The 27207-nt window shown below is 37.2% G+C and overlaps 1 protein-coding gene across 2 annotated transcripts in view; it reads left to right on the forward strand.

The window, feature by feature from the left end:
- Positions 1-27207, forward strand: part of Smarcad1 (SNF2 related chromatin remodeling ATPase with DExD box 1) — a 66227-nt gene that overhangs the window by 23179 nt on the left and 15841 nt on the right. For both annotated transcript variants that reach the window (XM_048416248.3, XM_085690888.2), the window contains exons 6-12: positions 1750-1850; positions 5976-6077; positions 7208-7289; positions 8778-9166; positions 18434-18633; positions 24465-24555; positions 26786-26885. In XM_048416248.3, the coding sequence (XP_048272205.1) occupies positions 1750-1850; positions 5976-6077; positions 7208-7289; positions 8778-9166; positions 18434-18633; positions 24465-24555; positions 26786-26885 (1065 nt within the window). The remainder of the gene's footprint in view (positions 1-1749; positions 1851-5975; positions 6078-7207; positions 7290-8777; positions 9167-18433; positions 18634-24464; positions 24556-26785; positions 26886-27207) is intronic.

Below are 27207 nucleotides of genomic sequence, written 5' to 3' on the forward strand. Positions count from 1 at the left end.
ACCACTGAACGATCTATCTAGCCTCTACAACTGACTTTAAAAGATTATGCATAATCTCTACTTTTTTTTTTTAAAGATTTTTTGAGACAGGGTTTCTCTAGCTTTGAAGCCTGTCCTGGAATTCCCTCTGTAGACCAGGCTGGCCTCAAATTCACAGAGATCTGCCTTTCTCTGCTTCCCAAGTATTGGGATTAAAGGCGTGCACCCCCACCACCTGACTATATCTTTACTTTTTACTTTATGACATTTTAAAAAATAAGATTTTGTTGATGTTATCAGTGTTATCAGAGAGAAGACTCCAATTCTGTCTCTTTTTAGGCAAAAATTAAGCATTTTATGTTACACAGCAGAAACTATATTGAAACTTTTTGTAGTGACATTTAATTTGCATTTTAATAAATAAAACTTGCCTGGGAATCAGAAAAGTAAAACAGCCACACTGACCAGCCTTACAGACCAGACAGCAATAATGCACACCTTCAATCCTATTAGCCACACTAGTTTGCCATAGAAATTGGGTTGTGCATGCCTTTAGTCACAGTGGTGCACGCCCTTCATCCCAGCCCTAGAGAGGACTATAAGAAGGGAGGCAATAGGTCACAGACAGTCTCATTCTGAAGTTTTCTGGAGGCAGGAACACAATTTTCGGACTGAGTTCGGGGTAAGACCCAGTGGTAGGCTGCTTTGCTTTCCTGGTCTTCAGGTTGAACCTCATTATCTGTCTCTGTGTTTTTATTAATCATGCTTCAGCTTTCTTTTAATGAGTAAAACATTTACTATCGATATTTCATCTATTATATGTATGATGATGAGGTGGTTTTACTCTTTCCTTTTAAAAGTAGATGTTGAAAGTCAATTGTATGTTCGGAAGGGGTATATTATGAAATGAACAAAAAACACTTTGAGTATTAGTACTAGCATGATTGTTAGTTTATAGTAAACCAGGATTCCTTTTTTTTTTTTTTGAACCATCATATTGGGAAGTTTTAAACTTGAAACTCTAAAGCTGCCATGTGTACTCACCTTGAATGAGTGTACTTAGATGTAGGTTAAAAACATGGGCCTTCATCCTGGGAGATGGCTCAGCGGTTAAGAGGTTGCTCTTCCAGAGGTACTGAGTTCAATTCCCAGCCACCATATGGTGGCTCACAACCATCTGTAATGATATCTGGTGCTCTCTGGTGTAGGCAGACATACAGGCAGAACACACACACACACACACACACACACAGAGAGAGAGAGAGAGAGAGAGAGAGAGAGATTATCCCCCCTCCAGTTCATCCTCATTCTTTCTGATTTGTGAAATAGAAATGTAACCCTTTTGTAGATTTGTTCTGAAAAGTAAATGAAAAATAGTTTATACAAAGTCTTGCGTAAAGCCTACTATGCAGTAGGTGCTTATTTATTGGTATCAGTGATGCTGTTCTGATAGCTTATGCCTCATGAATAACATTTTCACTTCTCAGTAGTCTGCCATTTGTGAGAACCCATAGTCTCAATATTGTCTTGTTGTAGATTTACTTGATAGAAGAAAGAATATTTTTGACACCAGTGATGTAATATTTTATGAAGTGTAACAGTGACTTCTCTTTGAAAAGTTGCAGTCCTTTACTTTTTCTTTAATTTACTCATGTAGCTGTAGAAGAATCATAGCCCCTTGTCAAGTTAGCAATATTGATATGATTAATAGATTTAAATTGATTCTTGTTATTTTTGTGAAAATTCTGAGTGTGTTTTTCTCTTTATAAGGTGGTGGACCCAGAAAAAGAAAATTATCTTCTTCTTCTGAGGCATATGAGGAGGATGAATTGAATGATGATCAGTCTCTAAAGAAGCCACGAGTGGAGCGTGTAAGTGCATTTGAATTGCTATATCAGAGTTAGAGTATGTTGAGTGTAGGACTAGTTTGATGGCTCAGATGAGCACTGACTGCTTTTCCAGAGGTCTTAGGTTCAGTTTTTAGCATGTGGTTCACAATTCTCTATAACCTCAGTCTCAAGGATCCAACGCCCTCTTCTGGCTACTGTAGTTACTGCAGCTGCAGGCATGTGGTGCATACATGCAGGTGAAAACCCACCATTCACATCAAATAAAAATAAATAAAATCTTTGGGTGGTGGTGGCTCATGCTTTTAATTACAGCATTTGGGAGGTAGAGACAGATGGATCTCTGAGTTCAAGGCCTGCCTGGTCTACAGAGTGAGTTTCAAGACAGGCCCCAAAACTACAGAGAAACCCGGTCTCGAAAAACCAAAAGAAAGAAAGAAAGAAAGAAAGAAAGGAAGGAAGGAAGGAAGGAAGGAAGGAAGGAAGGAAGGAAGGAAGGAAGGAAGGAAGGAAAGAAAGAAAGAAAATTTCAAAAGGAAGAAAAAGACTGCTGAATGAAACGACTGTGCTGAATGTGTGGATATTATACCTGAAAGTTCACCCAAGTAAATCAGTCTTCAGTTTTTGCAGCTTTTAAGTGATTCTGCATCATAGTAGTTGTTTATGTTGTGCTGCTAGATGGTTCTAGTAATTAAGCCAATGTTCTATAAACTATGTGTAAAGTTTTTTGTTTCCTTTATGTGGTCATAAACTACTTCCCATAGTGCTGTAAATACTGGTTGAAGAACTGTTATGTGGTAAAGCCTGGGCCTGGCTTTATAGAGCATTTGCATAATCATTAGACCCATCCAGTGGTAAACTCCTGCTGTAAGTAGCCTCACTGAAGAATGTTGCAGCTGGGTTGTAAATCCGTGCAGTACTTGCTTACCAGCACAAAACACTTGAGTTTGATCCCCAGTGCTACATAAAGCAAGGTGTAGAGATTTAGGCCTGTAACGCCAGTATTCCGAAAGTAGAGGCAGGATGACCAGAAGTTCAAGGTTATCCTTAGCTACATAATTGGTTCATTACTAGCTTCGACTGTGTGAGACTCTGTCTAAAAATAAAAGGCGTTGCAAGAGAGAAAGGTGTCAATAAAGACAAGGCATACCAAATAGTGTTGGGCCCATAGCTCAGTGGTAGAATGTTTTTTACCCTACTCATGGCCGTGAGTTTAAGCCCCAGTACCACCAAAATGCATGGCTAGAGCACACACTTAAAAATACATGGCTAGAGCACACACTTAGCAGCAGCAGAAAGCAGACATTAGTCTTGTAAGTCATGAAGTATGGAGCCACTCTATAGTTAAAAAAATACACTATATAGAAAGTTTCTCTAATCCCAGTACTTGGGAGGCTAAGACAAGTTTCAGTTAAAACCTCAAATTTGGATTAACAACTGAAGTTGGAATCATCTGATTTGTTTATGTTGCTCTGAACAAATTCTCCAAAACCCATCCAGTTTTGCCGTGAGCCAAGGAGGTGTATTACTTTGGGCTGGAATGATAATTTGTTTTCTGCAATTCCCTCAGGAAAGTGATTGTGATTACTGTTTGAGTGAGAACGGCAATTCTTGGCACTTTAATGTGGTATTTCTTACGTAATGGTCCATACTTCATGATTGATAGCCTAATGTGTGCTTTCTGCCATTGGTAAGCATGTATTCTGGTGCTTGAACCATCAGATTAAATCATAACTTCTAGACCCACTCTAGCAGATTTGGGTTCAGCCTCTTCATATGGCTTCTGTGGACAAGTGTAACCACTGGCCCCTGGCCATACTTTTAAGTTGACAGTGACTACAGCTGATAAAAGATCCTAAAGGAATAGCAAATGATAGCACGTCAGCCACTGAGTGCTGAGTCCTTCATTTGTGATGTCGTATGTTTCATTCCCAAAAACCGTTTTCCAGAAACCTGTTTTTGAAGGTGCTTTCATTGCTATTGTTTGGTCTTGGAGATGTGATCCAAAGCCTTGTACATGTTAAGCTTATATTCACTCCAGTTCCATATTTTATTGAAGAGAAATTCACACAGCATAAAATTACCATTTTGGCATGGGCAGTTTAATACATTTAGGACAGCCCCAGTGTTGGGTATCGTGACCATGTGCATCTAGTTCCGAATGTTTCGTGATTCCATTATGGCGAGCTACACACAAAAGGAGGGTCTCCTTGTTTCTTCATTTCCTGGGCCCATGGCAATCAGCAGTCTACCTTCTCCCTCTCTGGATTTGCATATTCTGGATATTTCTTTTATAAATGTAATAATACAGCCATTATATCGTCTGTGAAGGTTTATCCAAGATGTAGCACATATTTTTTGTTTGTTTATTTTTTGAAAGTTACACTGTAGTTAGTCTAGGCTCACTTTGAATTCATGATAGTCCTTGTTGCTCAGCCCTCTTAGTGCTGGAATTAAATATTCTATTTAGTGGCTCTCTCTCTCTCTCTCTCTGTCTCTCTCTCTCTCTCTCACACACACACACACACACACACACAGATACACCATGGTTTGTTTTTCCATTCTTTGTTGGTAGGCATTTGAAATATTTTTTAAGAAAAAACTAAAATAAACGGAATAGTGGCTGCTAGAGCCTCTATTGCCATAACTTTTGGGAGATGGAGACAGAATAATCAGGAGTTCAAGGTCATCCTGTCGGTATAGCAAGTCCAAGGCTAACCTGAGCTACATAAGACCCTGTCTCAAGAGTGGTTCAGTGCTTTATAGCACATGCTGCTATGAACTGCGATAATCTTTTAGAGAGCCCAAGTTTGGTTCCCAGCACTCATGTTGGGTGGCTCTCAACTGCCTATAATTCCAATTCCTAAGGACCTGACACGCTCTTCTGACTTCTAGAAGCAATCACACACGTATAGCAGACACACTGCATACAAATAAATAAAAGTAATACAATTTGTTTGATTTTTGGTTTTCCGGGACAGGGTTTTTCTATGTAGCCTTGGCTGTCCAGGAACTCGCTCTGTAAACTAGGCTGGTCTTGAACTCAGATTCAACTGTATCTCCCTTCCAAGCACTGGGATTAAAGGCATGTGCCAGTATGCCTGGCCTAATGCAGATCTTTTTTAACAGATAAATCAGGATGCTCTGAGAAAATGGCCAGATTGGTACAGCACTAATGCTTGCTACAAAAGCATGAGAAACGGAATTTTGATTTCTAGCATCCACATAAAAACTGTGCAGTGGTGAGCCTGTATAAACCCAGTAGCAGGGATGGAAACAGGCTAATCTTTGGAGCTTGGTGTCCAGCCAGTTGGTGAGCTCCAGGTTCACTAAGAGCACCTGTGTGAACAAAGGTGTCAGGTGCCTGAGGAGAACACTGCTGACAATTTTTGGCCTACATGTGCTTGTGACCGTCGGCACCCACACATGTACCTATATGAACACATACCCTCTGGTATGACGGAGGTCTAGGAATGTGTTGTGGGAAAACACCTGCTTATTTGCCCTGTCACTTGTTTATGTCTCAGCTGTAGTCTTCAGAGTGCTTGTCTTAGAGACTTCAGTGTCCTCATGGAATACAGTGTTTCAGTTCCTTAATGTCCCGTCAACTTTGTTTTTTCAGATTGTATGACTAGGTTCAGGATCAGTAATGCTAAGTGAAGCTGTAGGTATGAGTTTAATTTCTGACGATTTTGAAATATTTTCTCCAAATACTATTGTTCCTCTGCTCAAAATCCTATTCTTCTGATGCTTCAGAGTGGAGACTTGTAGCCTGCTACACTCACTATACTCTAGCCCACTGCATCACATTTTGTTAGGAAATGCTTGCAGCTTTCTTCTTTCTATCCATATAGATAGATAATGCTTATAATTTGCTTTTACGTTGTTGGTGACTCAACCCTGGCCTTGTGTGGCTCAGGTATGAACAGCCCCATACATAGGCTTTATGCCCCACATAGGACTTGATTTGCACCTGTCTTTATAGTGTCAACTTGTCCCTCTGTGCCAGAGAGTAACAATCACAGCTACTTATTTCTTTTTTGGCTATTAAAATAGAATTGTAGCAGCTCATTTGCGAGATAATACAGATAAAGGAGAGTGGGGAAGACTTGATCTTATCTGTTTTCCTCCCCCCCCCCACCCACTCAGGGAGAAGAATCAAATGAGTGTGCAGAAGCCAGCAGCAGCTGGGAGAAGCAGGAAAGTATTGTATTGAAATTGCAAAAGGAATTTCCAAATTTTGATAAACAGGTAAGAAGGGTAGAAGTGTTCAGAAATGTAGTGTGTGCTATGTTTGTCTTACAAAGTAGCGTTTGAGTTAAACCATGTCCTCCCTGTTGTTGTGAAAATGGTCAGTGTCACTAATATCTCATGTCAAGTGTGGCACTGTTTTAAAGATGCCTCTGCACTATCTCATTACCGCATATTGAAGCACATCCTTGGTTTAACATTTAGAAAATGTTTACATTGTAATGTATGTGTTCCATTTTGTGCTCAGTCAATCCATCGCAATTCTGGTGAACTGAATGCACAGTCTTGTTACTCCTGTTCTTTACATGTGTTACATCTGCATGTTTTCTAGCTGGGTATATAGCATAGGTGGGAGAGTACACTCGCCATATTTATACAGAGACTAGACTTCATTCCTAGAAACATGTTGTGTATGCTGCATGCCTGTTATCCAAGCACTAGGGAGGTGGAGCAGGAGGATCTGAAGTTCAAGGACATCTGTGGCTGCATAGCAAGTTGGAGGCCAGCCTGGACTACATGAGACCCTGTCTTACATTTTAAAAAAAATGAATTCCATGTTTTTCATCAGTGTAGCAGTGAAATAATTTATAATTTTAGTAGGCAGGAGGATCAGTTGTTCAAGGCCATCTCTGGCTACATAATTCCTTTCTCGAACAACAGAAAACCCAGCAACAACATAGGTTGAACCTGGTAGTTACTGAATGTTTAGCTGTATAATGAAATACCTGTTTTGGTTACTTTAGTAGATTTTGATTTTTTTTTTTTTAGTGTTTAAAATACTTTAAAGAGAGCTAGAAATTAAAAAAAAAGTCACATGCCCATCTCTGTTGAAGACTGTATTTGTGGAGTTAAATTAGACAGAAAGGATTTATAAAGTAGCACTAAAACAATGACAGTACCAGGCGAGGTGATACACACCTTTAGTCCTGGGACTTAGGAGGCAGAAGCTGATGGATCTCTATGAGGTCAAAGACAGCCACTGCTACATAGTGAGACCCTGTCAAAAAAGACAGTGGTAGTGATATGAATTTTTTACTTTTTCAGTGATTGCATTTTAAAAGAACACAAATATTTTTCCATATTGCTAATTTCAAATTTTTAATGGAAAAAAATCAATAACTTAATTTCAGGAACTAAGAGAAGTGCTCAAGGAACATGAGTGGATGTACACAGAAGCCTTGGAGTCTCTCAAAGTGTTTGCAGAAGATCAAGGTAATCAGTAATGGGCAGTGTGCATACCTCCCTGAGCCCTATGTCTTCTGCGGAGAAGCAGAGGTGCTGACTTGCACATGATGCTGGGAGTAATGATGTGAAATGTTCTGCATGAAAAATTCTCGTATAAATTGACCTGTTCTTCACCATAATAAAAGTCAAAACAGTACATGACTTTTACACAATCTTTCCTAATTCTTAGGCAACCTTTGAGTTGTGTTGAGTTATTTACATTTTGACATCTGTCAGGATGAATCTTGCAATTGATTTGCTTTTTTCTTAGCCTATGTTTGCATGAAGTTGGAAAGTACTGGCCTTAAGAAATCAAGAGAATTATTACCCTGGAGGAGCAGATTCTCAATCCATATGGAGTTCTGAACTGCAGAAAGTGATGGAGGAGAGAGGTGCTCACACAAAGTTAGGTTGTACAGATATAGTAATGTTTCCACCCAAGAATCAGATAGACTCAGCATTACATAATTGTAAAGATGACTTCTAAAGTCTAGCACAGTGACTTTGATTTTCATTTTATTTAATTCATTTAATTAAGTTTTTACATGGACAAAAGCGTGAACATATAAAATAATATAACTCTGGAAACTCTTTGAATAAATAGAAAATAAAAATTTTAAGTAGAATATGAATATGCTCCCCTCTTATTATCTGTGGGGTTTGTAAGGACCTATACTGATACTAACAATCAACTGGCACTCAGGTGCTCAATTCCCTTAATGTGAAGTGGCGTGATATTTGCATATGACCTACACATTTTCCCATATGCTTCCAGTCATCTTAAGTTTACTTACAATACTGTGCAAGTTGCTTTTATCTTATGTAGGGAATAATTACGCATATTCAATGTAGGTCCAATTCTTTTTCTAATATATTTTTATATGGCTTGTCGGATCCATAAATTTGAAACTCAGAGATACAGAAGGTCAGGGCAAAATTATAGATTAATTAGTGCCTATTTTCTTATGAAAATAATGTAAGAGAAACTATACCTTCATTCACAGGAAGCTTAGAATTTAGTGAGATACAGAGTAGTGGCACATTGAAGTAATGCTTTTAGATAATGCTTAAATGATGGTAAACTAATTAGGAGGCATAATGACAGTGCTCTGCTGCTTCCATCAGGGTGCGACGAGGTCTGGGCTCCTGTATGCTTTGGGGGCAGTTTGTACACATGCAGCTCTCATCTGTATCCTAGCACCTTGGATAGAAAGCAGATAGATGTTTAAAAGGAAGTTATCACCTACTTTTGAAATAAATCTTTCTAGCTTATTGATATCTTCACATTCTATTTTATTACTCCTATTATATGTAAAAATTTGACAGTAGGTTGTGGTTGAATTATTCAGTGTTCACAAGGAAAATGTAATGATTATATACTATACTTACCTTAACCTTATTTGAAGTCTTATATTTTATATTTTTTAATTTATATATTTCTAAGTTAGTTACGACATTTGTATTTTTTGTACACAGATACACAGTGTGCTTCACAAAGTGAGGTTACAAATGGAAAAGAAGTTGCAAAGAATCAAAATTATTCTAAAAACACAACTAAAACTAAAATGAAACAGAAAATTTCTATGAAACCACAAAATGGTTTTAACAAGAAACGTAAGAAAAATGTCTTTAATCCTAAGAAAGCTGTAGAAGATTCTGAGTACGATTCAGGTTCTGACGCCGGGAGTTCGCTGGACGAGGACTACAGCAGTGGTGAAGAAGTGATGGAGGACGGCTATAAAGGCAAAATTATCCACTTCCTTCAGGATGCTTCGATCGCTGAGCTGACTCTAATTCCTCAGTGTTCTCAGAAAAAGGCTCAGAAAATAATAGAACTCCGGCCCTTTAATAGTTGGGAAACTCTGGTAAGGCGTGTGTGTGTGTGTGTGTGTGTGTGTGTGTGTGTGTGTGTGTGTGTGTGTGTATGTTTGATTTACAGTACCGTTTAGAGTCAGATTGTCTTCAGCCCAGGGAAGCATAGATGGGTGGCCTTATCCTGTGTAGAGGCAAACATTACTTTCATTGTAAGCCAATAGTATTTCAAATAGTGTCTGTCATATGACCTAATTTTGAATGAATTAAGGGGTGATTTTCCTGAAAAACCCAAGCTGATTGGCTGGGTGTGCTGTCACTCATCCTTTTGCATAGAAACTTGGTTCATTTCACTGCAGAAGAAGAAATTAGAGCTTACTTTCAGGAAGGAGTTGTTTGCTAGCCAGTTCTGATCTGTTACTGCTGAGACACCATACAGAACAGAAGAATGTGGCAGACATTGACTACAAGACTTGAAGCAGTAGCAGCGGCCAGAGGCATTCCATGGCCCACATGCCAGCCTAAGTGCTTTATGCTTCCCCACAAAGAAGCCGTTGTTTATTTTCTTTTTCTTCTAAATGTGACAGCTCAGTTTCTAACATGTTTCTCCTGGTTAAAGAACGTGGCCATTTGATGGAGTATAGCAGGCTGCAGCATTTTTAATTGGAAAAGTAGCAAAGTTGTGGAAGCATAGAATTCAAGTGTAGGCGAAAGAAGGGATGAGCTCTGGTGAGTACACTTTGCACGATCATGTTGTGGTGTTTGACTTCTTGTGAACGAACGACTTTTATCCAAAATACCTGTTTTTTTTGAGTTTTATGAATCAGTTCTCAAATCTTATTATTATAGATACTCTTGTGTTTTAGATTTTACTTCAACTTTTGTGAAAACGTGGGGCTTTATTCATGGGTTATGTATAGGCCCTCCAAGCAAAGCAATATGGATGCTTGTTTATGGCTGTGAGAATTGAGGCAGCTCTTGCTGCTTTGTGGAGGTTTCAGAGTTTTAATCCTTGTGCTGTGGAGTGCAGTTGCATGTGTTTGTGACTAATTTTATACCTATAACAAATCTAAATAAACATGAGTGACTTCGGTAAATGTCTTGAAGTGTTGATTAGGGAGGCTTCTGCACAACAGTTTTTAAAAGCTTTTTTGTAAATTAAGGTATTTCAGCATATAGAAAAATTAGTCCATTGCAACTTTAAACACACACACACACAAAACCAGACAAAACCTTTCGTTTTGCCCCGAGCGTATGCTTTTCCAGAGAACATCTGTCAAAGCAGATCCCTTTCAAAACTTGTTTGACTTTGCCTTAGTGATTATTTGTTGAGGTATTTGCTGAAGGGCTTTCTCGTTCTTTTCTCCCTCTTTATATTTCTTTTAATCTTTAATGGTCTCCTGTGTTGTTATGGGGTTAGATTGCTCAGGCTTGTTAGGATTCTAATTTATTTAATAAGGGATGTAGTTATCTGTACCAGTTTGTGTAGTCACTGTAAGCACTTGCCCAGATAGCTTATAATAAAAGCAGATTATACAGTTTTACCAAGACGTATGTGCCAGATGTTTAAAAAATATTCAGGAACTTAACTTGGAGAAGACATATCTTCTTAATTAATTGACCGAGTTTCTATCAGTCTTGACATGAATTTGGAGATTATGCACTACTTAAGTCTCTTGACTTTTTTCCCTTCAAGAAATGGAACATAAGGACTATAGTATTTGTCCTAGCCAACTCATCTTAACGCTGAACATTTTATAAGATAGTGAAAAGGTACCTGAAAAGTAGACAGTTTATTTCATTTTACTGAGTACAATGTTTTGCTATCCTGTACAAAGTGTATAAGTAAGCTTTTACAAATCAATAATCTGTAAATCTGTAAGCCTAAAATTTATTTTTCTTTAAGCTTTTAGCTTCTACTTTCCAGGACCAGCATTTTGAATGTGACTATAAAGTAATTTATTACACTAGTGAAACTATCAGTGGAAAAATTAATATTACATTTTAATGTAATGTAATGTAAAAAATTAATTTACATTCCTATAAAAACTATCTAATTTACCCTATAAAAACCATCTAATTTAATGTGATAATATATCCAACATTATTGTTTCCAAAAATACTTATCCTCCCAAACTTTTATTTTGATACCTGCTGCACTAAGAAATTACTATGGCAGTTGAAGTTTTAATTGTGTTACACAAAGCTTATTGAAAATACAAGATATTACAGATTCAGGGCAGTCTTTTTAAGCCCTTTAATCCCTAAAATGATTATTGAAGTTTTGTCTTAAAGATTATAAGACTGTTTACCAGTGTTTGAATAAACTGTAAATTCATAAATGTTTCATAGAAAATATAGCTTTTGCACTTGGAAACTTTAAACCAAACTTTGAAAAGTTCTAGAGAATGGGTTTTCTTTAAAGCATTAGATATACAATGTACTACAAATCTGATTCACATAAAAAATGACATATTTGCTTAATATTAGCCATGTAGTAGTATATCACAATAATTCCAAGTTCTGCAGTTTTCTGGTATCGCTCTAATTTTCTTTCCAGAGCATTTCTCTCCCTCCTTTCCCAAAAGTTAATATGTTTTCAGTTCTAATCACCTTCATTTTATTTGAGGGGAAAAAAGGTTGGATTGAGAGTAGTATTTCTATCTGTAGCTTTATTCATTCCTTTCTTTTTCCTTGTATTGTGATTTAAGTAATGTTAGATTTCCTTTATGGTTTTTCTCTTTTACCCAAAGTCTTTTTGTTTTTGTTGTTGTTTTAGAATAGCAATACTTTACATGCATATATATATATAATATATAATATAAGGAAACAAGCATTAAGTGTAGCAGTCTTTGAAATGTAGTGAGCCAAAAATGACATTTGTTTAAAAGTCAGTATTGTTAAAGTGGTAAAAATGGAGTTTTTATTGGCAAAGTTCACTTTTGAAGCCATCAGTTCACCAATTACTTCCTGAACTTTGATCTTTCTAGCCTAGTATAAAATAGATTAAGGGTATTATTATGTATGTATTGTAATTTTAATTGCACTATTATCTTCAAATTAGAATGTGCATTTATGGGGCTGGAGATATAACTCTATTGCCATAGTACCTGTGCAGCACACATGAAACCTTGGGTTCAATCCATGGCACCAAATAAATCAGGCATGGTTGCATATATCTATAATCAAAGCACTTGGTATCTAGAAACAGGGTAATCAGAAGTTCAAGATTCTTCGTGGCCATGGAACAAATTTTAGGCCATATTAGGCTATAGGAGACCCTGTCTCAAATAAAATAAAATAAAATATACTTTGTTCAAAAAGCATGTGTATTTATACTACTCAATATAGTACTTATGGATAGCTTACTTCATGAATGTTTACCTACCATCTTCAGATTTGTATCTTTATGAATGATGTGTTCTGTGTAGATGTGAATTAACATTGCCTGAGCAGGTTCAGCTCCTGTCCAAGGCTTTGTTCTGCCACGCAGTGAGTCCCAGACTGTTGCCTGGCTTTCCCTTGTTTGACTCTATAAAATGCCTGTCTGCCTGCCACTTAAAACACTGAAACGGTTATTTCTTCTTTGTGATGGAGTGGCTTCATTGATTTTATGATTGCTCTACTGGGGCTTTGTTTTAATTTGTACAAGTTAGATAAACTTCTACTTAAATTACCAAAATTACTGCCAGATATATGGAATAATGAATAAGGTTGCTCAAGCTGCTTCTTAAGTAAGAATTAAGTCATTTTAGCAATTTGCTTTTAAACCATTTTCCTCCTCTTATAAAAATTCAGAAGTATTTGTTTTGCAAGAGTGACACACTGTGGCAGGAGAGAGGTACTTCAGCTCCACCAGGTCTTCCATTCTCTTCTGTTCTCAGTACCAGACCTCAAACTCAGGGCCTCAGGCTTGCTCATGCAGGTCCCTCCTCAGTCAGACTCTACCTTTCAGAGAAGAAAGTTCTTGGGATGCTGCTTGAGTTTTTAATGAGCGCTACTAATCAGTGGCATGTGGAGAGTCTGTTTACATAGAACTGTCCATTAAGTGGGAATTGTGTGTTTTCTTATTGTCCCTGAATAAATAATGATTTTGAAGATTATTTTATTTATGTAAAGTTGAAGCACTATAGGAATGAAAAACGTACTTTATAAAAAATAATTCTACCAAAGGTACCCACTACTTGATAGTTTCCGTGTCAATTTTTTTATTGATACATTTCACTCCATATAAACAAGATTCTATTTTCTTGGCTTATCTGTGACCTAGGCTTACTAAAAGTTCTGTTTATAGGGTGACTTTGTATTGCTTAAGTTTGGATTAAAAAATCTCCAATAGTTGTTTTAACTGTTGACTTTTGCTCTTTCATTCAACTTTTCTGCATTATAAGTACCATGTTCTTTTGGTTTTTATATTTTCGTACTCGGGACTAGAATTGAGAACTTCACACTAAGAATTTGGCGGTCACTCTTCTAGTACTTAAAATTATTTGAATTAAACTCTTTTTTTTCTTAATTGTTTTATGTGTATGGGTGTTTTGCCTGCATGTATGTTTGTACACCTTATGTGTACTTGGTGCCCATGAAGGCCAGAAGAGAAGTGTTGGGTTCCCTGGAGATGGAGTTCCAATTGTGACTGTTAACTGTCCCTTGCAGGTTTTGGGAATTAAACCTAGGTCCTTTGGAAGAATAGTGAGGGAATGCTTGTAACTGCTGAGCCATCTGATGAGTCCCTTTTGTTTTAATTCTTATTTTTTTAGACAACGCTATATGACCTCGCTTGGCATCAAGTTCTTGATCTTTTTGCTTTGGACTCCTGTTTGCAGGGATTGAAAATATGTATAGGGTCATATGTAGCCAGTGCTGACCTCAGCATATAGTCATAGTTGAAATTGGCTTCAAACTCTTGATCTCTCTGCTACCATCTCCCAAGGGCTGGATTTACAAGCATGTGCCACAAGACGTTGCATTAAGTAATTTTTGGAAACAGTAAGAAACTTACCAGTCTTAAAGCTTCTTGTGTCCAGTTTTCACAGTGTTTTAAAATAAGAAATAAATCTTAATCTTTTTGACTTAAAACTTTTCAATTGCTTTACAGTGTTCATCAGAATGATTCTTTGTCCTATCCTACTCTCTTGTTGAAAATAATCTTGTGCTCTTCTAGGCTCTGACATGTTGATCTTGTAGTTAAAACAGTTCTGTTTTTACATCTGGGCTTACTGCACTGAAAGGGCTTTCTAGATTTTAGTAGCCTGCTTGTGATACAAGCCTGCAAAATTTATTTTTTCCTTCTTAGCACTTAGATTGTCTTTCCGAATAGCAGTAAACCCTATAAGGAAGGAACTGTTCCTTTATAGCAGATACTCTTAGAGTCAAGTTTACTAAAGAACAAAACAAACAAATCCTGCTAAAATTTATGTAGTGGTAGCTGGCTACAAAAAAAGAATATCTAATCACATTAATGAAAATAATATTACTTCTTTGAGCTCAAAATTTTTTTTTACCTTTTTCTATGTGCGTGTATTTATGTCTTTTGGTATGTACATGTGTATGGGTACCTGCAGAGGTGAGAAGACGATGTTGGGTATTCTGGAGTTTTAGGTGGGTTGAGTTAATCTGATGTGGGTGCTGAAAACCAAACAAAGCAGCAGTACTCTTAACTCTGAGCCATCTCTCTAGCCGTGGCTCCAGGTCTTAAAGTTATTTGAAGGAAGATTGTTTCCATTGAAAAAAAGCACAGACTTTAGATTTTTATACAGCTTTATGATGTTATAAATTTTATGGATCCGGAATTGTTGGATTTAATGAGTTATTGAGTAAAATGCACTATGTATTTTCTTGCACACAGTGTCTGTTCTATCTTGATTTCTCTCATACGCAAACGTCCAACAACCTACACAGTAGACATGATGACTTTTTTTGCTCTATTTTTTCATGATTTACTATTATTATTGTTATTATGATGTCTTTTTACATTCCGGCTACAGTTTCCCCTCCCTCCTGTCCTCCCAGCTCTTCTCTGTTTCTTTTCAGAAAAGGCCAGGCCCCCATGGATAGCAACTAAATTTGGCATATCAAGTTGCTGTAAGACCAGGCACCTCCCCTTAATATTATGACTGAGCAAGGCAACCCAGTGTAAGAAATAGATTCCCAAAAGCCAGCCAAAGCATTATGGACAGCCTCTGCTCCCAGTGTAAGGAGCCCACAAGAAGACCAAGCCACACAACTATAACATGTAGGCCTAGGTCAGTCCCATGCAATTTTTTCTTTCTTACTTTTTATTCTTTTTAAAACTTGGTGTTTTAATGAAGAATTTCAGTAGAAACTCTTTACCTAATGATTGCGGACAATTTCCCCCTGAATGAACCAAGAGGGCAAGGGCTCACTGAGAGTATTTGCATGACTATTGTTCCCATAGAAATGTAATGTGCAAACATCAGTATTTTGAATCATGGAACAGACATCTGAATGTTTAAGAACACTTGTGGCTCTTCTAAAAGATCTAGTTTTGATTCCCAGCATTAATATGGAATGTCACAGCTGTCTGTGACTCTAGTCCCAGGTTATGTGATGCCATCTTCTGCTCTCTGTGGGCACTGTGCAAATGCAGGGCACATACATGAAGGACAAACACTCATACACTTAAAATAAAATCAAATAAATATTTTTAAAATAAAGGACAAATTATCAGTGTTTCACAGTTCCATTTTGTGACATACTGGGCATGGTAGCACATGCCTTTAATCCCTCCACTGGGCAGCCAGAGGGAGGCTGATGTTTGTTAAAGGATGCAAGATCTATAATAGTGTGTTCTAGGCCATCCAGTTTTACATTGTGAGACTTGTCAACAACAAAATTCCTGTAGAATAGATTAGAGAGTTTGTCTCCTACCAACTTACTCTAGTATAGAAATGAAAATGTATTTTGTTGGGGCTGGAGAGATGGCTCAGTGGTTAAGAGTACTGACTGCTCTTCCAGAGGACCCGGGTTCAATTCCCAGCACCCACATGGCAGCTCACAACTGTCTGAAGATCCAGTTGCAGGGGGTCTGACACCTTCACACCAATGCACATAAAATAAAAGTTAAATAAACCATAAAAAAATGTTTAAAAAAAAAGAAAATGTATTTTGTTACAAATTGCATATTTTGCAAAAATAGTAGCATATTTCAAAAATGTTAAATTTCTATTTGTGTGGGTTTCTTATTGAATTTAGAAACACTGTAAACACAAAGATGACTTATGGTAACTTGGTAGTATATGGTAAATATTGCATGGTGATATGAATCAAAATGATCTGTTTTTAATCTAGCAGATGGCTGTGTGTTAGCTTTCTCTCTTCAGTTCTGGTCTGTGAGCTTTTCTGCTTTTCTTCTCAGCAGGCTGTCAAGTGGTTTCTGAGCTTTTTCATCCTTTGCACAAGATAATTCAGCTTTGCTCTTCAGGGTGTGATCTGTCAGCTATCTGTATGAAAAATTCAGTTCATGCTTTCCTTGGGAAGACATTCTTTAAAATTTCACACAAAATCATTCACATAAGTGTTATATTATAGTTGGTTTTAGTGAATTTTTTGTAATTATTAAATTGGTCATAATTAGCTTGTATGTGTGCTGCTGTGATGAAGACCAGGGTCTTTCACATGCTGGCAAATGCTGTACCACTGGGGCATATACTTAGATCCATAAAGTTATCTTTTGATTTGTGATACTTTTCTAATTAATACTCTCAGTTTAAAAGTAAGATAATAGGGGAGTGGGATGGGGAGGAAGGTGGAGGGAATGGGAGGAGGGGAGAGAGTGGGAACTGGGATTGATATGTAAAATGAAAAAAGATAGTTTGTTTTCTTTTTTTTTTTAAAGTTTATTAAACTATAAAAGTTTCCATTTTCGCCCCTCCTCCCAACACCCTCCCACTCCCCCCACTCCCTCTCCATCCCTAAGAGCAGTCAGGGTTTCCTGCCCTGTGGGTAGTTCAAGTTCCTCCCCGCTCCCTCCAGGACCAGGAAGGTGAGTATCCAATCAGACTGGATCCCCCAAAATCCAGAATATGCATAGGAAACAAGTCCCAGAGTCATTTCAATGGCTTTTTAGAAAGACTTAGGGCCAGCCACATTCAGAGAATCCAGCCTCCTCCAGAGAATCTGGTTGGATCAAGCGCTCCTTCAGTCCCAGTCAACTGGCCTTGGTGAACTCTCATTAGATCAGTCGCCTTGTATCAGGGGGTGGTCGCTCCCCTTGCGGTTCTAATTTCCTTTTTCATGTTCTTCCTCCTTCTGCTCCTCCTTTGGACCTTGGGGGGCTCAGTCCGGTGCTCCAATGTGGGTCTCCGTCTGCATCGCCATCCATCGCCGGATGAAGGTTCCCTCTGATCTTGCCCTCCCTGCTCACGTTCTTCTTCCTTCTGCTTCTCGGTTGGACCTAGGGAGTTAAGTCCAGTGTTCCAACGTGGGACCCCATCTCAATCTCCATCTATTGCCAGATGAAGGATCTCTCTAGGAAGAGCTCCTCAGCAGTGCAACAGGGCTAGCTGGTCTTCCCAGGACCCGGGAGACCTTTGTTTTCTTTTTTAAAAAAATAAAATTTAAAAAAAAGTAAGATAATAGCCTGTGGCGTGACGCACGCCTTTAATGCTGTCACTAAGGAGCAGAGTTAGGCAGAGCTGTATGAGTTCCAAGCCTAGGCAATATAATGAGAGCCTGCCTCAAAGACAAGCAAACAAACAGTTTGGTATGTTGAATGATAAATAACTGTTTTTGATACTTGTAGGGTTGTAGTTTGATAGATATATCTTAATATTCAATAGTCACAGAAAATAGTAAAAATGGAATAGAGTGTAGACCCACCGTACATTTTGCTATTATCTTTATTAATGGTGTGAAGCTGTGCTTTGGTGGAAAAAATTAGTGAACAGGAAATAAAAACAATATTTCTAATATAAGGAAAAGTTGCTACCACTATCAAATTGAAAATTGGAGATTATGTATTTTGTGTGGAAAGATATATACTGTGTTAGAAGTGGCAGGATATCAGAGTGAAGCACATAGGAATTGAGATGTGGATAGGAAAAACCAATTCACTCAGTACTTCAGTAATAAGACTTTATGGACTTTTCTCCCTGCAAACAAAAGAAAGAAGCTGGCTGTCCAGCATGGTTGTGTACTCCTGCACAGACTTTGGGAGGCACAAGTGAGAAGGTTACAGTTTTGAAGCTAGTCTGAGTCGTGGATGAAACCTTAAATAAATTAATTAGGTAAGTAGAAAAGAAATGGCATTCTGCTACTAGATTTGAACTGTTATACTATTTTTTCTTTTTATGTCGTAGTTTACAAAGATGTCCAAAATCAATGGCCTATCTGAAGATTTGATATGGAATTGTAAAACGCTAATTCAAGAAAGGGATGTAGTTATAAGACTTATGAACAAATGTGAAGACATTTCAAATAAATTGACCAAACAAGTAACCATGCTCACCGGAAATGGAGGCGGATGGAACATAGAGCAGCCCTCCATTCTAAACCAAAGGTATCATTAATTGAACACATTTATTTTGATCTTATATAAAGTATCTGAACATTTATTTGCATTGTGGCTAGGGAAATTAGTGTTATTCAGCAACTAGGGTTAGAAGAAAGCTCCCTAAAGTTTTCTCAGTGGCATACAAGTATATGTTCATTGATTGTCCCTTCCCCAGCAGGATATTTTGTTCTGTTGTGCCATATTGTAGTCTTATGTAACCTTTGTCTTCCTTACCTGGTAACAGATAGTTTTATGTGTATTCTTGGAAGCTATAAGGATGGTTTTAGCCATGCTTGTGTAAACCAAGTGTTTTGCTCTTTGTGTTTCTTAACTAGTTTGAAAAGCCCAGATATTTCAGTCTCCTTGGGGATAGAAACACCTTTCAGAGGACATGGCAGATAGTAACTCTACACAGTCTTCCAGATGCTACTCAATAAAATACCGTGCCAGAGCCCTGACAAAAGCTAAACCCACAGAACCATCCAAGCATCAGTAAATACTCAAGTGGCATTTCGTAATTGTGAACTGCTTATGTGGTATTGGAGGATTGTGGTAGGAAAAGTACATTTTTAATTTTTTCTAATAGTTTGCTTAATTTTAAGTAGTTTGGAAATGTAGAGTTGTTCAGAATTCTTCCTTTTCAGGAAATATATGCAATTGCTTATTTGAATGTTTTCTTGGGTTTTATGTATGTATTTATTTGTTTGTTTATTTTGGTTTTGGAGACAACCTTAGCTGGCTTAGTGCTCACTCTGAAGCCTAAGCTGGTCTCAAATTCATGGCAATCCTCCTGACTCACCTACTTAGTGCTAAGTTTATAGTTGTACTCCACCACACAACTACCCTTGGCTTGTGATACTTTTTGTGGTGGCAGAACCATGAAAATAGCTCAGCTTCCTCAAATCAGGGAATAGTTGAAATGAATTATGGCAAGTCTATACTATGCAGTGTTATACAACCTTAAAAGCAAATTTAAAAAAAAAAGCCAAGCATGATGCCTCCCTTATCTCTTGAATCCCAGCAGGGAGGCCAAGAAGAGAGGATCATCATGAGTTTTAGGGCAACATTGGCTAAATTGTGAGTTCTAGGCTAGCTTGGACCATGAGGGGGGGAACCTAACAATCAGAGACAGAGAGGGAGGGAGGGGAAGAGAGACAGAGAGAGTGAGAGACAGAGAGAGAGAGAGAGAGAGATAGATAGATAGAGAGAGGGGATTGTTTGTACTTTTATTGTTATGGAAAATATTTCTTACTTGGTTTTGTTTTTAGCACTAGGGTTTTGGCAAAATGTTTACCTTAGTTGTTGATTTTAGTTACATCTGATACTTTTCTAATTTAATGATCAAAGCATGTTTGCTGATGATCATTTGTTAATAGTTCAAAACCATAGTATGAAGCAAGCAGTAAAAGATGTGGTTATTGGCCTTTAATAGTAAGCTCGAATCTTTTCTGTGCCCTTCTAGGGTGCTTTGTGGTGATGTAGGGAAACGAGATGCAGCTCCCACAAAAGAAGCTCTTTGTGTGTTGCGTAGACAGAACTATGTCAGCAAAGTCATCTCCTAAGTATAGTTGGAGCTGCTGCTGCTGCTTGTTCTTCATCGTGGACGTGGGGAGTTCTTCACTCTGCCAGACTTTCCCAGTTGAGTCCACTTTATCATAACTTGGAGTTTCAAATTGAGTACTTGACCGCATCACTCACAAACTCTCAACCCACGTTCACAATTCCTCTTCTAAATAGTGTGGTCAGGTATTACTCTCCTTCCCTTAGGCTAAGGGTTTAAAGTCATAGTTTAATTATAAATAGTTTCATTATGATATTTTAATTTTTAATGAAATGCTTGATAGATGAGAAATTAATTTTTAAGTTCTCCTTAGATCAAAGTCTTAGTTGAACCCACCCTTCCCCCATTTTTGCTCAGACTGGCCAACCTTTGTAGCTGCCAGTGTAGAAACATTTGCAGTTAATCCTTGCAGCTAATCACAGATAAAAGAGTGTCTAGACAGCAACTACCACACTTGCATCTTTGATAGTTCCAGGAATGGAACCCAGTCGTCCCCCAATTGAGTACAGTGCTGTGTTACATCCCCAGCCCTAGGATCTTTCTCTTAACAGAGCATGACCTTTGTGTCATAGTATGCACAGAAGCAATGCTAATGCTAAGTGTTTAGTTTCTAGTGCAAATTGTTGTGAACTGTAATAGGAGAAAATTTGCCTTTGGAGATACAGACATTTCAGAACTTCATGTTATAAATGACATCAAGTATAGAGATGGCTCATCTGTTAAGAGTGCTTGCTGCTGCTCCTCGGAACATGAGTTCAGTTCCCAGCACCCACATCCGGCAGCATACAAATGCCTAGAAATCCATTTTGCTCCTGTGGTTTGATGCCTTTTTATGACTTCTGTGGGCACTCCCATACCCCTGTTCTCCCATGCACATAAATAATAGCAACAAATAATTTAAAAATTAAAATCTTTGTAGAGAAAAATAAAAATTGTCATGTATATTTTAAAACTATTATGTATTCAAACTTATTATTTTACAGTGTGTCAAACTTGCTTAAAGGTAAAATGTAATGATGCAAGGTGCAGTGGCATCAAATTTCACCTTAATTAGCTTAACGTTTAGAGTAAACATGTTGAATATTGTTCCATGGCTTTTTCTTACTGTAGCTGTAGCCATCTCAAAGGCTTCAGTAGTTGGTATGGAATTGACCAGTTTTAAATTCTCACTGAAAAGATTTCTAACTTGTTCAGCATATAGTATGTTGTCTGTCTTTTCCAAGCTAAATCTATAAAAGTCTTTAGCTTGTTTGACAGGAGAAGCTTTCTGTTCTGTTTTTAAGAGGAAGTTGGGACCTTTGACAGTAATATTAAAAAAGAAAAATGTCATGGTATGGTGTCGATGCATATAGTTTAGGTTGAATAGTTCTTTTAATTGACTAATGTAATATTTTTAGGAGCCATGACATGCTTAAATGATCATGAACTTTGGTTGCATGGCAGATCTTGTCTTTGTGTGGACCACTGTCCAAACAAGCTTCTCTAGCTCCACATTTTGAATTTCTCACTAATTATATGCAATTCTGGCGTCTCAGCTTCTGTCCTTTCCCTCCTTTGAAAATCATGTTGAAACTAGCTTTTCTCACAGCAGATGTAGTAGACCCTACTTCATTTTACACTGAAGAATCATAATGATCGGGAGCATTCCCCCATAGCAGAAAAGCCACTTCCAAATAATCCATTTGTTCAGGAGATCTTAAAGTAGCATTTTCCTCCATGGCAGGCAAGAGAACCTCCAGCCTAGAGATGTTTATCAGATTGTACATTTAGAGTTCTGAATACGTTGTACAATCTTACTAGTAAATGCATGGTTAGTATTGACATAGTCATTCAGCTTCTTAGGAAAGTGTCAAAATAAGTGGGAGGGAGTTTGATTATATAACATCTAAATAATAGGGCATACTAGAGAAAGAATATACCTATTTCAATAATTTGTCATATTAAATAGAGATTCTTCTTTCTTTTTAAAAAGTGGTATGGGGGATTTGACCCAGGGCTTCATCCATGCTAGGTAAGCACTCTTAACAATTGAGCTATATCCCCATCCAGTAAATGTAGTTTAAATTTTTTTTCTTAAACCTACCAAGGTCTTCGTTGATCGTTTTTGTGTGGGTCCATTTGTGTTCTGGAGAAAGGATCTGTACCAGGCAGCAATTTTGTCATACTAAGTAACACAGCCAAGTAGCACATGCATAAATATATTTCCACCCACACCTGTATGCACACTGATGTATGAGTATGTATTTCTGAAACAAATACTTTAATTTAATAAAACTATTTAGTCAAATAGCTAATCCAGGTACCTTAGCTAGGCTTCCTTGTGATTGAAAATAAATCAATATTTCTTAAATGTATATTTCCAAATAGTTGGTGCTATTCATTTACCACATTTCAACAATTGTAGGCATTTTTGACAGATCTTTTAAACCTATATTAGTGATGAAAACTTTTGTAATTTTGGTCGAAGAATATTCCTTGTTTTTTATGTGATAGATTGTGTGTTGGAGGGTTATGGCAGCCCTCAAATGCATTTATAAATGTTATAATCTCTTCTCTTACCAAAATCTTGTTTTCATGAAATGCCAACGTTATATAATGACTAAAGAAAGCATTGGTAAAGATTCAGTAATATTTAATAGAGAATTAGGTATTGACTTGACCATGGCATAGGCCAGCAAAAGCTTTTGGGTTTTGTTATTTTGTGGTTAAAGGGTAAGCTTTGAGATAGAAAAGTGGCTCAGAACTTAGAAGCACATGCTGCTTTTGCAGAAGATCTGACTTCAGTTTCCAGCTTTTGAGTAACTCACAAACCACTTATAACTTGAGTTCTGGTCTCTAGGCATCAGGAGTGCATGTGGTGCAAATATGGGCAAACACTTGTACACATAAATGTTTTTATTTTTTTTAAAGATAGGTTTTAGAGTAGATCTCTTTGAATCAAGTATTTTCCCATTTCTCAAGGCAATGGTGCTGCATGGGTAGGCTCATTGCTTTTGTAGGAGCACAGAAATGACATTGGAAACAGCATTCTTTTTTTTTTTTTTTGAAAGAAGGGCATATCACTATGATGACTTTAGAAATGGTGCAATGTTTTTCTTCTCTGTATTGTTGGTTTTTTTTAGTGAGAAATGTCTTTATGTATGGCAATCACTAAGGCTGAAACACAGATTCATGTTTAAGGTGGAGGACTTTCAACCCCACCTCACTGGAATGAAGATGTTTTGGTTTCAGAGTTGAACCCCATAGTCACTTACATTCATCAGCTTATGTCCAGACCTCTTTTCTGTATGTGTGTAACTGAATGTATGTAGGAGAAACTAAGGGGGCAGAGTAAAATCTGGGGAATGTTACAGGCTTCCACATTTGTGTGTGGTTAGTGCTGTCCTCCTAAATGTGAGAACAGGCTTTGGATTGAGTGTGACTTCCCAAATTAAAATCTGAGACTTTACATTTTGTAGTTGTACAACCCAGATTCCTGAATCTCATTTTTTCATCTGTAAAGCCATGACAATAGCTACTTTATAGTATTCTTTAAAAGTTAATAAAAATAATATCTGAAAAATGACATGTGTTCTTTAGTAGGTTTTCAGTAAAACGGTTGTTAATAATTTTAGTTTTAAACATTAAGGGAAATGTTTTCATCCATTATAACTCTCTTAGTTGTTCTTAGAGATTAATTTGTTTATGCATTTCCAAGTTAAAAAGTTAAAAACACTTGCATATTCTTTGGTATTGATCAATACCTAACAAATTTATATATGTAAATATATGCATATGTGCATATGTAATTCTAGAACTACACAAAGCCATTATTAAGCAACCTTTCAAAAGAACAAAATTTTTTGTGGGTTTAGATCTAAAACTTTAAAGTTCTTTAGTGTGCTAAAAGTCTTGTCAATATAATCTAATCTACTTTCCTAGAATACATATGAATTTAATAATATTATCATAATTAATATTGGATCATTTATGGAATTCAGCAACTTGGTGATCTGATGCGACCAATTATAAAAGTATTTTATGTAATTTGTGCTGCCAAAGGAAATGTCAGAACTTTTAGTTTTTAAAATTATTATGGATTATGTTTTAGATTTTCCTTCTTAAAACGTAAGAGTCAGGCTAAAAGGTAAGGTTCATCTAGATAGTTCTAAGTATTTTTGTGTGTGTGTTTATTATAACCCAAGTGTCAGAAAGTTATATAGTCCAGAAAATTTCTGTTTTAGTGTGGAAAAGTAATAAAAGTATAAATCTGTGATATTTGTTGTTTCTTTATCAGTTTATCACTTAAGCCCTATCAGAAGGTTGGTTTGAATTGGCTGGCACTGGTGCATAAACATGGACTTAATGGCATTTTGGCAGATGAAATGGTAAGTGTATACCGTTAATAGAATTTGTGATTCAACATGTCATTTAAAGGTATGTTGTCATTTAAAACATGGTATATTCTCTTGCTGTTGTGTTTTTTGTTGTTCTTTGGTTGAATGGTTGTGTATTAGATTTGTTCAAAAATGAACAAATGTAATGTTGTTTCTGCATATTCACACTGTCACGTTATTCTTACTAAACATGCTATTTATTCAATATAAAAGTAAGTAATGTTTGAGGCATTTCAAAATGCTCACAAACATCAGTTGTAAAGAGCATGACAGTTGTATAAATGAACTTTGGAATCAGACCTGAACTTTGGATGTCATCCTTTCATGGGCTATCAAGTTCTTAACAGATGACATAATCTTTCTGAACTAATATTAATAAAAATATAATTTTTATACTCAGATTATATTTAGTATCAGAAACAATATATGGTGTAACCGGGTGGTGGTGGCTCAAGCCTTTAATCTCAGCACTTACTTGCAAGGCAGATCTCTTTGAGTTCAAGGTCGGCCTGGTTTACAGAGTAAGTTCCAGAGCAGGCTCCAAAGCTATACAGAGAAATGCAATCTCGAAAAACAAACAAACGAAAACAAATGGCAAAAAGAGTATGTGATGTGAAATTTATCCATAAAGCACAAATTTGTAAGTTGTCTTAAATTTAAGTTTGCCAGAACAAAAATACAATGATCATACCCTACAATTTTGTTTCCCATGGTTCTGGAGGCTAGAAGACCAAGATGGACATGCTAGCAAGCTTGACTTCTTTTAAGGCCTCTCTTCTAAATCTTGCAAGCAGTGATGTTTCTGTGTCCTCAGATGTCACTGTCTCTTTGTGCCAATCATTGGTCTCTCTTTTCTTGAAAGGACATCAGTTTGAGTAGATTAGGGCATCACCTTCAAGACTGCATTGACTTTAAGTCTCTTCCTTGTGGCCAGTCCTTTAAATACTGTATCTCCTTTAACTACTGTATCTTTTGAGTGTTAGGACTTCAGCATGTGTATTTTGAGGGAAGGACACGTTCAGTTCCTAATGGTTGGTGCTACTTAGCTCTCTTAAAGTGCTAGTTCAGTGACCCTTTGTGTTGTGCCTTGTTTTTGTTTTGAAGTAGAGTTTCATATTATTTTGGCTAAGACCAGCTTTGACAAAACTCATATGTTCCAGGGTGAGGGTTAGAATTATGAAGCAGAAGGAAAAGAGATATAAGAGAAATAAGAGACGGAAACACAGAACAACATCGCGAGGGACATTCATTGAATACTGAATTCACCTCGTTTATTTTACATATATACTTTGCTCCAGAAGGGGGGGGGGGATGCAACAGACTTCATTAACTTGATATAAGGAATTAACATGATATAAGCTAATTAACTACAACCAAGGCCAGAATCTCTTGTTTGTAGCCACACCTGTTGTCAACAACTTTGAGAGAGCAAAAATAAGGTCAGACTCTCTGACCTCCAGTCAAGGTGGAACAGGCTCACAACTTTGGTTCCCACACTATTTCCCAAGCCATCCTGGAACTTTCTGTACTGTAACCCAAGCCTTTTGTTCTTATACTGGCATGGATCATCCTGCCTCAGCCTTTCAGTTGTCTGGGATTATAGATGTTGTGATTCCCCAAGCCTAGCTCTGTACCTCGTTTCTGACATCTATCACCAGAGGCTCACCTCAGGCTACACTGTACAGTTTATTCCATCTTGCTCATCTAGTACAACATGATGCTACTGGGGTTCATCTACTATCGTTGTATTGGAGTTTGCTTTCTTTTGAATTGCCATGTGATATGATCTTCTTATCTGTCTGTAAGAGTGAAATTGCAGAGTAATAGAGTTAGGAATATGTTTTGCTCTAGTTATGAAATATAGTTCTCAGTTCATCTAGGCTACAGTAAGTCCTGGGCCTATAATAACCAGAATTAGAAAAATCACAAAAGTCTTTCCTATTAAATATGTGTCATATATAAACCAACTGTTAAGATTCATCATCCATGCCACTCATTAAAATAAGTTATAGGGTCATTTGTAGCTTCTACTCAACTCATTTGAGGGCTAAGAACCTTGTAGAAATTCTCAAAAGTGGAGTATGGAAAATGTAAAAATCAATCCTGTCCAAAATGCTCCTTTTTCTTATTGCTTCCACCTGTCTGTCTGTCTGTCTGTCTGTCTGTTTGTTTGCATTCATTTTAAATTTTCATATATTGTCTTTTAAATTTTTATTTTTAGGGTCTAGGAAAAACCATCCAAGCCATTGCATTCCTGGCATACCTCTTTCAGGAGGGTAATAAAGGGCCTCATTTGATTGTTGTTCCAGCATCAACCATAGGTTTGTAATACCGGGGACAAGTCTTTCTGTGTTTGTGATGTTTTATATTGGTTCCTTATGTGGTGATGAATATTAATTTTTTGGCCTATTGTCTCTTTTGTGTAAGTGTGTGTGTGCCAGGGGGAGTTCAGACATGGTCATTTCTTTTGGCTTCATAATACTTAGAAATTACTTTTTAGAGTCAAAGGAGCTGGGTGTTGTGGCACACACCTGTAATCTTAAGTACTTGTAAGAGGAAGTTAGGAGAATTGGGGTTCAAAGTCATCTTCATATGTGTAGTAAGTTTGAGGTCAGGCTGGGCTATCCAAGGTCTGTGTGGGGA

The sequence above is a fragment of the Myodes glareolus genome, chromosome 6 (assembly GCF_982192425.1).
Source record: "Myodes glareolus chromosome 6, mMyoGla1.1, whole genome shotgun sequence".
Lineage (NCBI taxonomy): Eukaryota > Metazoa > Chordata > Mammalia > Rodentia > Cricetidae > Myodes > Myodes glareolus.